The sequence below is a fragment of the Erythrolamprus reginae genome, unplaced genomic scaffold (assembly GCF_031021105.1).
Source record: "Erythrolamprus reginae isolate rEryReg1 unplaced genomic scaffold, rEryReg1.hap1 H_27, whole genome shotgun sequence".
NCBI lineage: Eukaryota > Metazoa > Chordata > Lepidosauria > Squamata > Dipsadidae > Erythrolamprus > Erythrolamprus reginae.
The window spans coordinates 465,198-480,144 of record NW_027248481.1 but is presented as its reverse complement, the minus strand read 5'-3'; the positions used below and the strand labels follow the sequence as shown (position 1 = coordinate 480,144).

The following is a 14,947-nucleotide window of genomic DNA, read 5'->3' as shown; positions in this document are numbered from 1 at the left end:
GTTCGCCATCACTGTGCAAGCTAGATTCTCGAATGCAACTCACCTGCCTGATACCTGCACTGCCCATTGGACATTAATACAATGGAGAGAGTCCAGAAATATTTCACAAGAAGAGTCCTCCACTCCTCTGCTTACAACAGAATACCTTATTCCACCAGACTTGAAATTTTGGGATAGCTTAGAGCATGCCAAGAAGGGGGAAATGCCCGGGGGTGTGTGTCATACATGTGTGCCCACACCCATAATTCCATGCCTGCCTGCACATGCGTGTGTGGAAGCCATCTCACCCACCCCGAGTCCCGGCACGTGATGGCACAGCTGTTTCTCACTTCCCAAGCTTCAGAGCCATTTCTGGGCTCCAGGGGGCCTCTGGGGAAGTGGGGAAGCCTGTTTTTGTCCAAAGGCTCTGGAGCAAAAAAATACAGGCCTCCCTCATCTCCAAAGGCTGAAAACAGGCAGTTTCCCAATTCCCAGTGGGTCCAGAAGGCCCAAAAATCAGCTCCGTGCACTGGACCTGAGCTCGCGTGCCCACCGACATGGCTCCATGTGTCACTTGTGGCATGTGCCATAGTTTAAGTCATCATTGGTTTAGTGAAGGGGTAGGCAAAGTTGGCTCTTCTGTGACTTGTGGACTTCAACTCCCAGAATTCCTGAGCTAATCATGCTAGCTCAGGAATTCTGGGAGTTGAAGTCCACATGTCATAGAAGAGGCAACTTTGCCTACCCCTGGTCTAAGTATAAGTCAGTTAGGCAGAAAGTTGGAATGTACCAATTCACTGCACCAACCTCGGGGATTTCCTCAAAATGTGTTACAATAGGTTGACGATGACTCTCAGTCAACCAAGCAAAGGTGTCAGAAGGTTGAATCACGTCAACCACTCTAATTTCTGTTAGCTTGAGATGTCTCACTGCTCATCCAAGCAGCCCCATCTATATTTTTGGGAAGGAAACCCCTGAGGACGGTGTGGCAAGAGTTGGTACATTCCAACGACTTTCTGCCTGATTTACTCAGAAACGAAGCTGCTTGACCTAGAACAAAGGAGAAATTTCCTGACAGAACAATTAATCAATGGAACGACTTGCCTCCAGAAGCTTTGGGTACTCCAACACTGGAGGTTTTTAAGAAGCGATTGGACAACCATCATCAAAAAAGCACAACAAAGAATGTTCTTTCTGTGCCAACTCAGGAAGCTCAAACTGCCCAAGGAGCTGCTGATACAGTTCTACAGAGGAATCATTGAGTCTGTCATCTGCACCTCTATAACTGTCTGGTTTAATTCTGCAACCCAACAAGACAGACCCAGACTTCAGAGGATAATCAGAACTGCAGAAAAAAAATTGCTGCCAACCTGCCTTCCATTGAGGACCTGTATACTGCACAAGTCAAAAAGGGATGTGAAAATATTTACTGACCCCTCACATCCTGTACACAAACTGTTTCAACTCCTACCCTCAAAATGTCGCTACAGAGCACTGCAAACTAAGACTAGACACAAGAACAGTTTTTTCCCTAAACACCATCACTCTACTAATCAAACAATTCCCTCAACACTGTCAGACTTTTCGCTAAGTCTACACTTCTATTTCTACTAATTTTTTCTTATCATTCCTATCATCCATTTTCTCCCACTTAGGGCTGTATGACTGTAACTTGTTGCTTGGATCCTAAGATTTTTTATTAATATTGTTTCTTCATAGCTTATTTGACCCCTATGACTATCATTAAGTGTTGTACCTCATGATTCTTGACAAATCTATATTTTCTTTGATGTACACTGAGAGCATATGCACCAAGACAAATTCCTTGTGTATCCAATCACACTTGGCCAATAAAAAATTCTATTCTTAAATGATCTATAGGGTTTCCTGACAGAGCAGGGGGTTGGAATAGAAGACCTCCAAGGTCCCTTCCAACTCTGTTATTCTGAAGTGACACATTTAATGCTTGCACAGCTGCATTTCAAGACAAGCTTTGTACAATCTAGTTTCCTTAGTAAAAGAATTACATCTGATTTGCAATTCAAAGTTCATTATCAAGGATCAAGATGCATAATCATCCAAAAAGAGCAGGAGCATCAAGTCTCTGGAGTTCTTGGGAGGAGAGAGAAACTGCTAGAAACACAACTGTGCTATTGGGACATGGTTTTAAAAAAGAACAAAAAGATTCCCAAGTGATTATGCCTCCATTTACATATAAAAGACTTTCAATGAAACAATTTGATTAGGGTTTTTAATAATTCTCCTAGAAATCTTAAAATCTGAACAGTTGCATTTGAATTTATAAAGATGAATTTTCTACCATGTAAACGTTTATATATCTTTTCAGGAGATTATGTATAGGGAATCAAAGTAAAATATCTATTTCTTATTAATAATTGTAGTCCAATATTGTCTGACAAATGAGCCTTTGATTGCAGTTCTATCTCTCCTGTCTGTCAATCACCCATCAGTCATCAGTATTTATCATCTATCCTCTTATCTCCAGATTTCTCCTCTCCAGCTATTTTCTATCATCTATTACATCATCCATCCATCCATCCCTTTCATCTATACAGTATCTGTCAAATCACGTAATAATGTCATGTTATATCTGTATGCCTATCATCCATCCATCATCAATAATCTATCAATCATCTATCCATCTTCTACCTATCATCTGTCACATCTACCTTTATATATATTATCTATCTTTATCATTATCCATCCATCCATCTCTCCTACCTACCTACTTACCTGCTTACCTACCTACCTACTGTACTTACCTATCAACTGTCATATCTACCTTTATATATATCATTACCTATCTTTATCATCCCTCCATCTCTCCCTCCATCCATCCATCCTCTCTTCTACCTATCTACCTACCTAACTTACCTGTCATCCGTCATATCTATCTTTATATATATCATTATATATCTTTATCATTATCCATCCATCCATCTCTCTTCTACCTACCTACTCTACATACCTCCCTATCATCTATCATATCTATTTATATATATATCATCTTTATCATTATCCATCCATCCATCCACTCATCCACCCATCTCTCTCTTCTACCGACCTACCTACCTACTTACCTACCGTACATACCTACCTATCTATATATGTATCATTATCTATCTTTATAATTATCTATTAGAACCGGGCTGAATTGGGACCAACCCATTGCTTGCTCTGTGTGTGTGTGTGTGTGTGCGTATGTGTGTGTGTGCGTATGTGTGTGTGTGCGTTTCTGGGAAGCATCTGTCTGTCTGTCTGTCTGTCTGTCTGTCTGTCTGTCTGTCTATCTATCTATACTGCAAACTAAACTTGAAACTTAGCATGAACAAGGTGGAGGTTACCAATTTCGGAGCCTAGACTTCTGGAGAGTGCTGCACACATCTTCAGATTTTCATTTTGAGGGCATTGGTGGTGTAATGTGTCAATACAGAAAGCTCCACCTGTTCATCTGAGGTAGTGTTTACCTAGTTTTTTTACCTAGTTCTAAACACCAGCTGATTTTTACTATGTCCTGATATGTAAAATCATAGAACTCAAAGGGGGTGCACTTTCTTTTTCACATAACTCAAAATGCTGATAACCTCAGGGTTGAATTATTTTATGGTCTCCCAGTATGATGACTCTTGAAAATAGTTCAGAAATTGTAACGGACTTGTCTCAAATCTCATGTTGAAATGCCTTTAGTTGCTTTCTTAAATAGTCCACCCACCAAAGCCATCAACAATGGAGCACCTTCAATGCTTTATTGTTTTATACCTAACGTTTACATATTTAAAATATTTTAAAACTATTTAATATTTTTCTATTAGTACTGTTTTGTAAAGTCTTAGTGAGGCCACACCTGGAAGACTGCATCCAGTTTTGATCACCGCATAACAAAAAAGATACTGAGACTTTGGAAAAAGGGCAAAGAAGAGCAACTAAGATGATTAAAGGCCTGGAGACTAAAACATACAAAGAATGGTTATAGGATTTGGATACAGCCAGTCTAGAGAAAAGAAGCGGGGGCACACAACGACGACACAAAAGCAGTATTCCAGTATTTGAGAGGCTGCTACAAATTGGAGGAGGTCAAGTTATTTTCCAAAGCACCAGAAGGCAAGAAAAGAAAGAATGGATGGAAGCTAATGAAGGAGAGAAACAACATGGAATTAAGGAAAAAATTCCTAACGGTGAAGACAATTAACCAGTGGAACAGCTTTGCCTTCAGGAGTTGTGGGTGCTTCATTATTCTGGGCTTTTAATTGTTCTGATGACTCATGGGGGTGCAGTGGTTAGAGTGCAGTACTGTAGGCTACTTCTGCTGGCTGCCTGCAATTTGGCAGTTCAAATCTCACCAGACTCAGGCTTGACTCAGCCTTCCATCTTTCTGAGGTGGATAAAATGGGGACCCAGATTGCTGGGGGCAATATATGCTGACTCTGTAAAACGCTTATAGAGGGTCGCAAAGCACTGTAAAGTGGCATGTAAGTCTAAGGGCTTTTGCTATTGCTGACTCTTAACAACAGTTTAAATATTTGTTCTAAAGCAACATTCTATGACTTGCTTTAGCTGTTGTTTAGCCATTTTCCTTTTATTTCTGTAATGAGTGACCTACAAGCACCAGCAAGCAAACAAGTTAAGCTTAGGAGAGTATTGAAGCTTCCTTAGTTGAAATTCCATTCATTCCTGCCTGATAGTCCAAGGACCAAACTTTTATGTATACGAAAAGACCCATAAAACCTACATGGCATCGGACCAGAATACCTCCGGGACCGCCTACTGCTGCACAAATCCCAGCGACCGATTAGGTCCCACAGAGTAGGTCTTCTCCGGGTCCTGTCGACGAAACAATGCCATCTGACAGGACCCAGGGGAAGAGCTTTCTCTGTGGCGGCCCCGGCCCTCTGGAATCAGCTCCCCCCGGAGATTAGGACTGCCCCCACCCTTCTTGTCTTTCGCAAACTTTTGAAAACTCATCTATGTCGCCAGGCATGGAGGAATTGATATATCCTTAGCTGCCTTTGATTTTATGGTTGGTGTATTTGGTCTGTATGACTGTTTTTAATAGGTTTTTTTAAAAGACTGTTTTAACTTCGAATTTGTATGTTTTATTGTGAGCCGCTCCAAGTCCTCGGAGAGGGGCGGCATACAAATCTAATATTTTTTATTATTATTATTATTATATTATTATTATTATTATTATTATTATTATTATTATTATTATTGGAGAAGGCAAATGCAATTGTGAAAGAGGGAGGGAGGGAAGAACATTTTCAGTGATTTCTTGAAATCTTCCAAGAGTCTTTTAACGTGAAGGCTGAAGGGAAATTGCAAGTTTCAAATCTTGTGTGTACAAGTCTGGTAGAATAAAAACCTGTGGCACGTGAAAAAGAGAGAGCGTGCAACAGTAAGAACGGGGTGGATTGAGACACAGACATTTATTTTTTTCCTGAGATACAGAATTGCAAAGCCAAAAAGTGAACATGCAGACCTCTTTCAATTCCCTCTGTCTACCAAGCTGCCACCAGCAGCGTTAAGAGCAAGTCCATCACATGATATAGATGAGAATTGGTTTTTTTTTTTTGTTTTTTTGAAAGGTATCACTTCGGACCACACAAAATAAGTGCATATATTATTATTTATTAAATTTATATTACGCTCTCTTTTATGATACTGGTTGGACTCAATACAAGGGTGATTTTGAGGTCGGGGATCAGCCCAAACACTGAATCCTACCTGAAAGCAGAACACTCTAAAAACGTATTGCCACCATTTCTCCCTTCCTTCAAGGCGACATGTAGGCCAACTCTGGGCCAGAGGACAGATTCCTAAAGAGCCAGCAGGGAGCCACAGACCCATAGAGCTGAGCTTTTCTCCAGTTAGCCTTGGCAACCCCACGTGGGACAGATCATAGCTTATTGGGATAAACTCTTTCGGGATCATCCAACATGCACGGAGGAGAGCGGGGATCAGCTGGACAATAAGAGGGGCGGTTTCATCTGAACCTTAAACTTCCCTCGGGGTTAATTCAGTCCCTTTTAATACCTGTCAGTACCGCTCAGCGATAGGCCTGCAGAGCACCTATGGTTTTCTGGCTCCTATTTATCCCTCCAGCATATCTTCAAGAAAATCAAGGCTTCCTTTAGCCCAGATGGGGATGTGGGTTATGTTCTCCACCTCTAGGGTTCACACCTGCTAAAAGTAAAGAGGAAGAGGGCAGGGGTCGAGGTATTTCTGCCCCCTCTCCCCCCACCTACAGCTGGCTCTCCGGGGCAGGAAGCAGAAGGGAGCGATCCCTGCCTTAAGCCCTATCTCCCTTTCATGAAGCCATTGAGAACGCGGTCGCTACGCTCTGACATCCAATAGCCGGCCATTGCAGCCACGGCGCCGATGAAAATGGCGGTGAAGACCATGTCTCCTTTGGCAGCCAAGGTGGCCAGGGCGCAGATGATAGCCCCGAAGAACATCTGCTGCAGCACAACCACTTCGTCGTCGGTGATGTCGTCAAAGAATCCTTTCTCGGGAGCGTCTGCAAGGCAACCAAGACGCCATCAGCCATGGCAAAAGGGCAGTTTGACTGTCTAGGTCAGTGATGGAGAATCTTATTTTCCTCAAACGCTGAAAGCCATGCACGCATGTGATAGCACATGAGTGCGTGCCCATACCCATAATTCAATGCCCCCCGCCCCCTGCCCCATATAGTTGCATGCACACACCCCACGCGCTCTGTTTTGGGTCCACCAGGCCTCCCTGAAGCCAGAAACAATCCATTTCCCAACTCCCTCTGGGCCCAGCAGCACCATTTTTCAGTCTCCCCAGGTTCCAGAGGCTTCCTTGGAGCCTGGAAAGGGCGAAAACTGCCTCCCCTATCTCCAAGAGGCCGGAAGCTGCCTGTTTTCCAACTCCGGTGAGCCTGATAGGTCTGCTTTCTACCCTCCCCAGGTTCCAGATGCTTTCTTGGAGCTTGGGGAGGGCAAAAATGGACTCTCTCGTTTCCCCTCCAGTGGCCAAAAACGCCCTCCACATGAACCCTGTATTTCCTGGTATCCAAAATGGGCTGCAGAAGACTCCTGAGAGGGGAGGGGCGGCGTGGGCGGGGCAGCTGGCCGATGAGCACTAGAGCTGAACTAGGGCAAGGGCTCGTGTGCCCGCAGATATGGCTCCGCGTACCACCTCTGGCACATGTATCATAGGTTCGCCATCACAGGGGGCTAGGTGATCAATGTTTCTCAACCTCGCCAAGGCTGGCTGGAGAATTCTGGGAGTTGAAGTCCACCCATCTGAAACTTGCCAAGGTTGAGAAACACTCATTTACGTCCGCCCTTCCCCTGCCCAGTGTGTAAAAACTGAGTCTCAGCTTAATTCAAAAAGATATTTAAGCAGTAAAGATTTTAAGTTTGAAGATTTAATTGGATTTGTATGCCGCCCCTCTCTGGGGATGATCTCAAAATTCATTTATTCCAAAACAGATCCAAATTTGTGTGTGGTTTGGAATATCACTCCGATTGGGATGATTGTGTTTAACTCAATTATCAACCCTAACTATTCCTAAAAGGGATGGTTTATGAGGAAATGTCTGTAGAATGCAGGGAGCCAGAGAATAACAAAGAAGACGGAACTCAAAGCTGATCCTAGATAGAATTGTGGCTACCTCAATAGCAAGAACCTGTGAGCTGTCAAGGATGTTGGAATGCTCTAGTCCAGGGGCAGACAAAGTTGGCTCTTCTATGACTCGTGGACTTCAACTCCCAGAATTCCTGAGCCAATCATGCTAGCTCAGGAATTCTGGGAGTTGAAGTCCACATGTCATAGAAGAGCCAACTTTGTCTGCCCTTGGTCTAGTCACTAGATTTTAGTGGTTAAGGCATTTGGCTAGATACCGGAACACTGTGAGTTCTAGTCCTGCCTTAGGCATGAAAGCCTGCTGGGTGATTTTGAGCCAATCCCTAAGAGACTGTGAGTTCTAATCCCATGAATGCCTGTTGGGTGACTTTGGGCCAATCCCCAAGAGACTGTGAGTTCTAGTCCCACTGTATGCATGAAAGCCTGTTGGGTGACTTTGGGCCAATCACCAGGAGACTGTGAGTTCTAGTCCCACCTTAGGCATGAAAGCCTGATGGGTGACTTTCAGCCAATCCCCAAGAGACTGTGAGTTCTAGTCCCACTGTATGCATGAAAGCCTGTTGGGTGACTTTGAGCCAATCACCAGGAGACTGTGAATTCTAGTCCCGCCTTAGGCATGAAAACCCACTGGGTGACTTTGGGCTAATCGCCAGGAGACTGTGAATTCTAGTCCCGCCTTAGGCATGAAAATCAGCTGAGTGACTTTGAGCCAGTCCCTCTCTCTCTCTCAACCCAGCCTGCCTTACTGGGTTGTTTTGGCAGGAAAAGCAGGAAGAAGGAGTATTATGTTTATCTGCCACCTTAGGTGTAAAAAAATACTAAAGACAGGATGCAGATAAACCAATAAAAATATGATGGACCTGCTGACTTTTACCTGGGGGCTTGTCTTCCACGCAGATCCCCTCTTTGCGTAGATGTCCCTCAGCACAAACACACCGGTAGCTGCCCTCTGTGTTCTCGCAAACCTCGTTGGGTGCCGTACACACCGGCTCCTCCACTTCACCCGCACATTCGTCGAAATCTGACGAGGAAGGGGAGCATTACATTCAAAGAATCATAAGACAACCTCGGCTAAAAAACCGTCCCTTTCGTATCTCCCATTTTCATGCCCAAATGCAGCAGCTATCTGCTGGGTTATCTGCTCCACTGCTGCGCCTCGCCCGCCATTGCTAAAGCCAGTAAATCCTTATTTTTCCAGACCTTGACTCAGCAGATTTTAAGCGTCAAGGAGAAATCTAAATTCGGGCTTTGCTCCAAACGAGGGGGAAAGTCTGTTGCCTAGCAAATCAATCCAGACCGCGTTTGCATATTTTATACGCATTAGGCCACATCTTTACAAGTGCTTGGCTCTCGGGCCTTTCTTCCCATTAGTTTGTTGCATTTGGATTTACTATTTGGAGAAAAAGATGCAGCACATCTGGGTGCTGAAAAGACATGACAATGTACGTACGTAGGTATGTATGTATGTGTTAGTATGTCTCAGTGCAGCTAGGCTGCGAGACCTTCGATATAGGCAGAGCAGAGTTTAAGGTAAGAGTGTGGATGTGTGATATAGCCAGTAACGACACAGACTTAGTATGCTAAACAAGTATTATTTACATATATACATACAGTACTTACAAGCACAGAGCAGAAATAAACAACAAACCGCACATAGCAGCACAAAGCAGAATATACTACCCCTCAAGGTAAAGGCAAAGAATGAATGAGCTCTCCAGCATCATCATGGCAGCGGACCTGGCAGTGGACCAGGATATCTGTGAGACCGCCTTCTGCCACACGAATCCCAGTGGCCGGTTAGGTCCCACAGAGTTGGCCTTCTCCGGGTCCCGTCGACTAAACAATGTCGTCTGGCAGGATCCAGGGGAAGAGCCTTCTCTGTGGCGACCCCGGCCCTCTGGAACCAGCTCCCCCCAGAGATTAGGATTGCCCCCACCCTCCTTGCCTTTCGCAAACTTCTTAAAACCCACCTCTGCCGTCAGGCATGGGGGAATTGAGATATCTCCACTGGACCTATATAATTTATACATGGTATGTTGTGTGTATGTCTTGCTTTTTTAAATAAGGGTTTTTTAGAGACTTTTTAATATTAGATTTGTGATCAGTGTTCTCTCTAATTTTTTTTGGGGGGTGGGCGGAAAAGTATAGTGTCTGAGCGGCAGTCCCTTCGGGACTGGGCGGCACAGAAATAATAATAAAATTTCCCTCTCGGCTTCTGGGCAGGTTTGGAAAACTCTGAGTTGATGATGATTTTTAAGTGAGCGATTGCTCACTGCTCAGCTTAGAGGGAACTGTGTTTGTGATACATTGTTTTTATTATTGTTGTGAGCTGCCCCGAGTCTGCAGAGAGGGGCGGCGTACAAATCAAATAAATAAACAAACAAATAAACAAACAAATCCTAGCAACATGGTTTTGGGACCTTACGAAAGGCTAACGGGGCTGGGGCCAACTTAAGAGTCTTTTCTGGGATAGAGCCAACCACCAGAGCAACATCTGGAGCCCAAGGAAAACGGATTGCAACAATTCAGCAACTCCCAAAGTTAAAATTAAAGGAGTTTCCTGCTACTTTAACAGGCCTACTGGCAGTTAAAAAAAACACTGTAGCATTACAGAACTCCCCTAGGCTACCCAGAAGAATTGGCTGCCTCCCAGTTATGCAGGAATAGGAACATCCAGGAACTGCCAGGCAGGCTGACAGCAAACAGCCCAACAAAAGAAACTCTAAAACCACCCCCATCAACACTGACAGGGCAAGCCACTAGAATATAAATTGAGAGCAACATCCCACCCCTCCTGCCACAGCACTGATGATGTTACCCAGTTTGAGTGGTGGTACAACAGTTAGAAATGCAGTATTGTACATTGACTCTGCCCATTGCCAGGAGTTCGATCCTTACCAGACTCAAGGTTGACTCAGCCTTCCATCCTTCCGAGGTCATTAAAACGAGGACTCGGATTATTGGGAGCCATAGGCTGACTCTGGAACCTGGGGAAGGGCTATAAAGGTGGCGTCTCGACCACGGTCTACTATTGGGCCTTGAGCTGTTCAGAACCAGGCCACAAAAAAGGTGGGAGAACACGCATGTGCACGCACATCCTCACTTGCACAAGCAGTGGGAGAGCCTGTGCACGCGTGCCCCAATGATGCGAACATGCTAATCTGTTTGGAACCCATATCGCATCTCAGACATTAACACCCTTGAAAATGTCCAGAGATACTTCACCAGAAGAGCCCTGCATTCCTCTGGCATTGGACCAGAATACCTCCGGGACCGCTTGTGAACCGCTCCGAGTCCTCGGAGAGGGGCGGCATACAAATCTAATAAATAATAATAATAATAATAATTATTATTATTATTATTATTATTAAATTACTTCAGCTTCAACCACAACAACACAAGAGCACATAATAGATTCAACCTCAATATTAACCGCTCCAAACTTGACTGTAAAAAATACGACTTTAGTAATAGAGTTGTCAAAGCGTGGAACTCATTACCGGACTCCGTAGTATCATCCCCTAATCCCCAACATTTTACCCTTAGACTGTCCACGGTTGACCTCTCCAGATTCCTAAGAGGTCAGTAAGGGGCGTGCATAAGTGCACTAGAGTGCCTTCCGACTCCTGTCCTATTGTCTCTCCTATATCCCATATATCTTCGCTTCTATCCCTATACAGTGGAACCCCGACATACAAGCTGCTCGAGATAAGAGCTACTCGAGATAAGAGCTGGGAGAGGAGAGACATTTTTGTTCGTCTCCCGAGCTCAAATCCGCGATACGAGCCGAGAAGACCCGGGCTGGCTTACTTTCCTTCCTTCCCGCGCTGATGCAGAGCCACTCGAACAAAGCGTCGCGCCCCTCTGACGCTTTCGGTGGCTTCCGAAGCGACGCTGGGCTCTTTTGCCGCCAAAAGCGTCAGTGGGGTGTGATGCTTTGTTGGAGTGGCTCTGCATCAGCGCGGAAAGGAAGGAAAGTAAGCCAGCCCGGCTCTTCTCGGCTCGTATCCCGGCACTTGGTGAGTGGAGAGGCGGTCGCCTCCCCTGCCGCCCCACTCTGGGGGTCCTTGGCTTTTGCTGGGGGTGGGGGGATCCCAACGCTGTTTTGAATTTCACATTCTGAGTGGGCTAGCAGGGAGATAGGGAGCGCGCGCAACCGCCCATGCGCCCCCGACATTGAATATCACCTTCGCCGGCCTCCGCTGAGAGAACGCTGCCACGTCTCTCCTGCAACCCCCTTGCTGAGAGCCCAGGACGCGGAAGTTCGCCTTTAGCGTTTGGCTTCAGGAGTTAGCTCGCAAACGGCGCGGCTGTTTTAAAAGGTCGCTGCCGGCCTGGGGGGCTTTCCAGAACCCCCCCAACCCCTTCCTTCCCACCCTCCGTCCATTCATTCACCCATTCCTCTCTTGATCGCTTAAAGCCGGTCCCTGGTGCAAAAAGGGTTGGGGACCTCTGTCCTACAGGATTGGGTGGCAGAGAAGTTGAACATATGTAAATTTAAAAGTTTAAGAAAGTTTACAAGTTAAGTGAAAGAAACTTCATTATTCATTTATATGTACATGTACATTTCTTCATTAAAAACATGTCTTTCTGCATAATTTAGACTAACTTTGTGAGTTTTTTGAGGGCTGGAACCAATTAAAATTATTTACATTAATTCCTATGGGGAAAAGTCGTTCGAGATAAGAGCTGCTCGACTTAAGAGCCCAGGTCCGGAACGAATTAAACTCGTATCTCGAGGTACCACTGTATCTTTCTTCTATTCTCTCATTGATTATTTTATCCAATACTCTCTCTTCTATTCTTTCTCTAATTCTATTTCCTCGAAGGTGTCCTCTATTACCTTCATTGTGTATTATTGTGTATTGGACAAAATGAATAAATAAATACATAAAATAAAATGCTCCAATTGTGCCTGCCACTTGTCCAAATGGAGCTGCGCACGCATGCACTTGCCCACTATTGTACTCAAGCAGAACTTTCCTCAAAGCCATACATGTTGGGGAAATTCTGTTGTAAATTACTATGAAGCAAGGGTGGGCTGCTGGGGGTTCGCAGGGGTTCAAGAGAACCTCTAGCTAAGATTCTGTGCAGTTCGGAGAACCCCCAAAATCCCACTGCTGGCTGGTCCCGCCCACACCTCCCTTCTCAGGAGTCCCCACACGGCCTGTTGTGGTTACAGATAAGTGCGCGTGAAAGTTCGAGGGTGAGGAAAAATGGGCCTACTGGAAGTTTGGCAAGGCTGGAAATGGGTCCATTTCTGGCCTCCAGAGCCTGGGACGGCTGTTTTCAGCTTCCTGGAGGCTCGAAAATAGCCGCCAGAGTCCTAGGAGGACAAAAACGTCCCCCGCTCCACCGTGGTGCAGGTGGCCAACTAGGCCCTGCCCACCATGGCCACACCCACCCAGCAACTGGGCAGAGAACCCCTTGTTAAAGTCTTTGAAGCCCACCCCCTGCACTGAAACAGTATACAGTGGTACCTCGTGATACGAACCCCTCACCATACAAACTTTCCGCGATATGACCCCGGGGTTCGGAAATTTTTTGCCTCTTCTCCCGAACTTTTTCCATCTTACGAACCCACCGCCCAAGCGCCAAACCCGGAAGTTCGGCAAAAGTTCGGGTTCGGGTGGCTGCCGAGAAGCCCCGCCGCCCGGCTGTCGCTTTTTGAAACACCCAGGGGGCTTCTCGGCGTCCTCCCGAACCCGAACGCCAAACCCGAATTTTTGCCAAATTTCCAGGTTCGGCGTTCGGGAGGCCGCCGAGAAGCCCCGCTGTCCGGCTGTTGCCTTTTGAAACAGCTGGGGGGCTTCTCAGCGTTCTCCCGAACGCCGAACCCGGAAGTTCGGCAAAAGTTCAGGTTCGGGGTTTGGGTTCAGGAGGACGCTGAGAAGCCCCGCCGCCCGGCTGTCAGCTTTGTAAAAGAGCCGCAGAGCTGTCGGCTGGTCGGGAGGCTCAAACGGAGGTGGGGAATCCCAATAGGGAATTCCATGGGCGGAGCTTTGACGTCACAAAGACGTCCTTCCTGGAGTCCACGTTTCGGCCGGCCAGGAGAGAGAGCACCGAGAATCCCTCACGCGAACTCTCGCATAGAAAGGGGCGACGGTTGAACTTACCAAGGCATTTGACACCATCTCTCCGGTAGCCCCTGTTGCATTTCTTGCAGCGAGAAGGCCCAGCACCCATGCAGCCAATGCAAGCCTTGGCACAGTCTGAAGAGAAAGTAGAGGGTGAAATGAATAGATGGACATAGGCATTGTCACCTCCCCCTCCTTAAGGATATGATGGTGAACCTTTTCGGCACCGAGTGCCCAAACCGGAATATGCATACATGGCAGAAATCCAAAGAGCAGAATTCTTTATTGGCCAAGTGTGATTGGACACAATGAATTTGTCTTTGTCTTTCAGTGTACAGCTGGCCGGTGTGTGCGCATGCCTGTTTTTTGGCTGGTTTTCAGACCGTTTTTGGCCATTTTCGGGGCTGTTTTCAGGCCGTTTGCCGGTGCTCCTGCACCAGCAAAGACCAGCAAGTGTGCCGGAAACCAGAAGAGCAGCTAGCGATGGTGCCCATGCCCATAGAAAGGGGTCTGCATGGCACCTCTGGCATGTGTGCAATAGGGTAACTATACTGGCCCTAGGGATAATAAGTAAGGCTGGGTGGCCGGCTGAATGAAAAGGTAAGGGAGAAATGTTAGAACATTATTTTTATGTATAAGCCACAGCCACTTTGGTGTAGCAGTTAAGGCATCAGGTTAGAAGCCCGGAGACTGGGAATTCTAGCCCCCTCCTTGGGTACAAAGCCAGCTAGGCGATCTGAGGCCAGTCCTTATCTCCCAGACTTAGGAACGAGGAAATACTGCTTCATGTATCCCAGCAACTGGTTAGAGCTCAGAGCCAGCCTTCTTCGGGTCCCGTCAACTAAGCAATTATTATTATTATTATTATTATTATTATTATTATTATTATTATTATTATTTATTAGATTTGTATGCCGCCCTTCTCTGCAGACTCGGGGCGGCTCACAACAGTGATAAAAACAATACATAATGACAAATCTAATAATTAGAATCTAAAATAACAATACTGTAGTACCTTTAAAAAGTCTAAAAAGCAAGGAACCCCAATATAAAAAACATACATACAGTCATATCATGCATAAAAACTACATAGGCAGGGGGAGATGTCTCAGTTCCCCCACGCTTGACGACAGAGGTGGGTTTTAAGGAGTTTACGAAAGGCAAGGAGGGTGGGGGCAGTTCTAATCTCTGGAGGGAGCTGATTCCAGAGGGTCAGAGCCACCACAGAGAAGGCTCTTCCCCTGGGTCCCGCCAGACGACAT

The 14,947-nt window shown here is 45.9% G+C and overlaps 1 protein-coding gene across 3 annotated transcripts in view; it reads right to left on the bottom strand.

Annotated features, from left to right (window-relative positions):
• Positions 1-5,404: 5,404 nt before the first annotated feature.
• The window catches only part of LOC139155526 (protein disulfide isomerase Creld1-like), a 36,601-nt gene continuing 27,058 nt past the window's right edge, over positions 5,405-14,947 (bottom strand). For all 3 annotated transcript variants that reach the window (XM_070730692.1, XM_070730690.1, XM_070730691.1), the window contains 3 exons: positions 13,725-13,820; positions 8,483-8,629; positions 5,405-6,514 (listed from right to left, as the gene is read on the bottom strand). In XM_070730692.1, the coding sequence (XP_070586793.1) occupies positions 6,294-6,514; positions 8,483-8,629; positions 13,725-13,820 (464 nt within the window). In that variant the 3' untranslated portion in view covers positions 5,405-6,293. The remainder of the gene's footprint in view (positions 6,515-8,482; positions 8,630-13,724; positions 13,821-14,947) is intronic.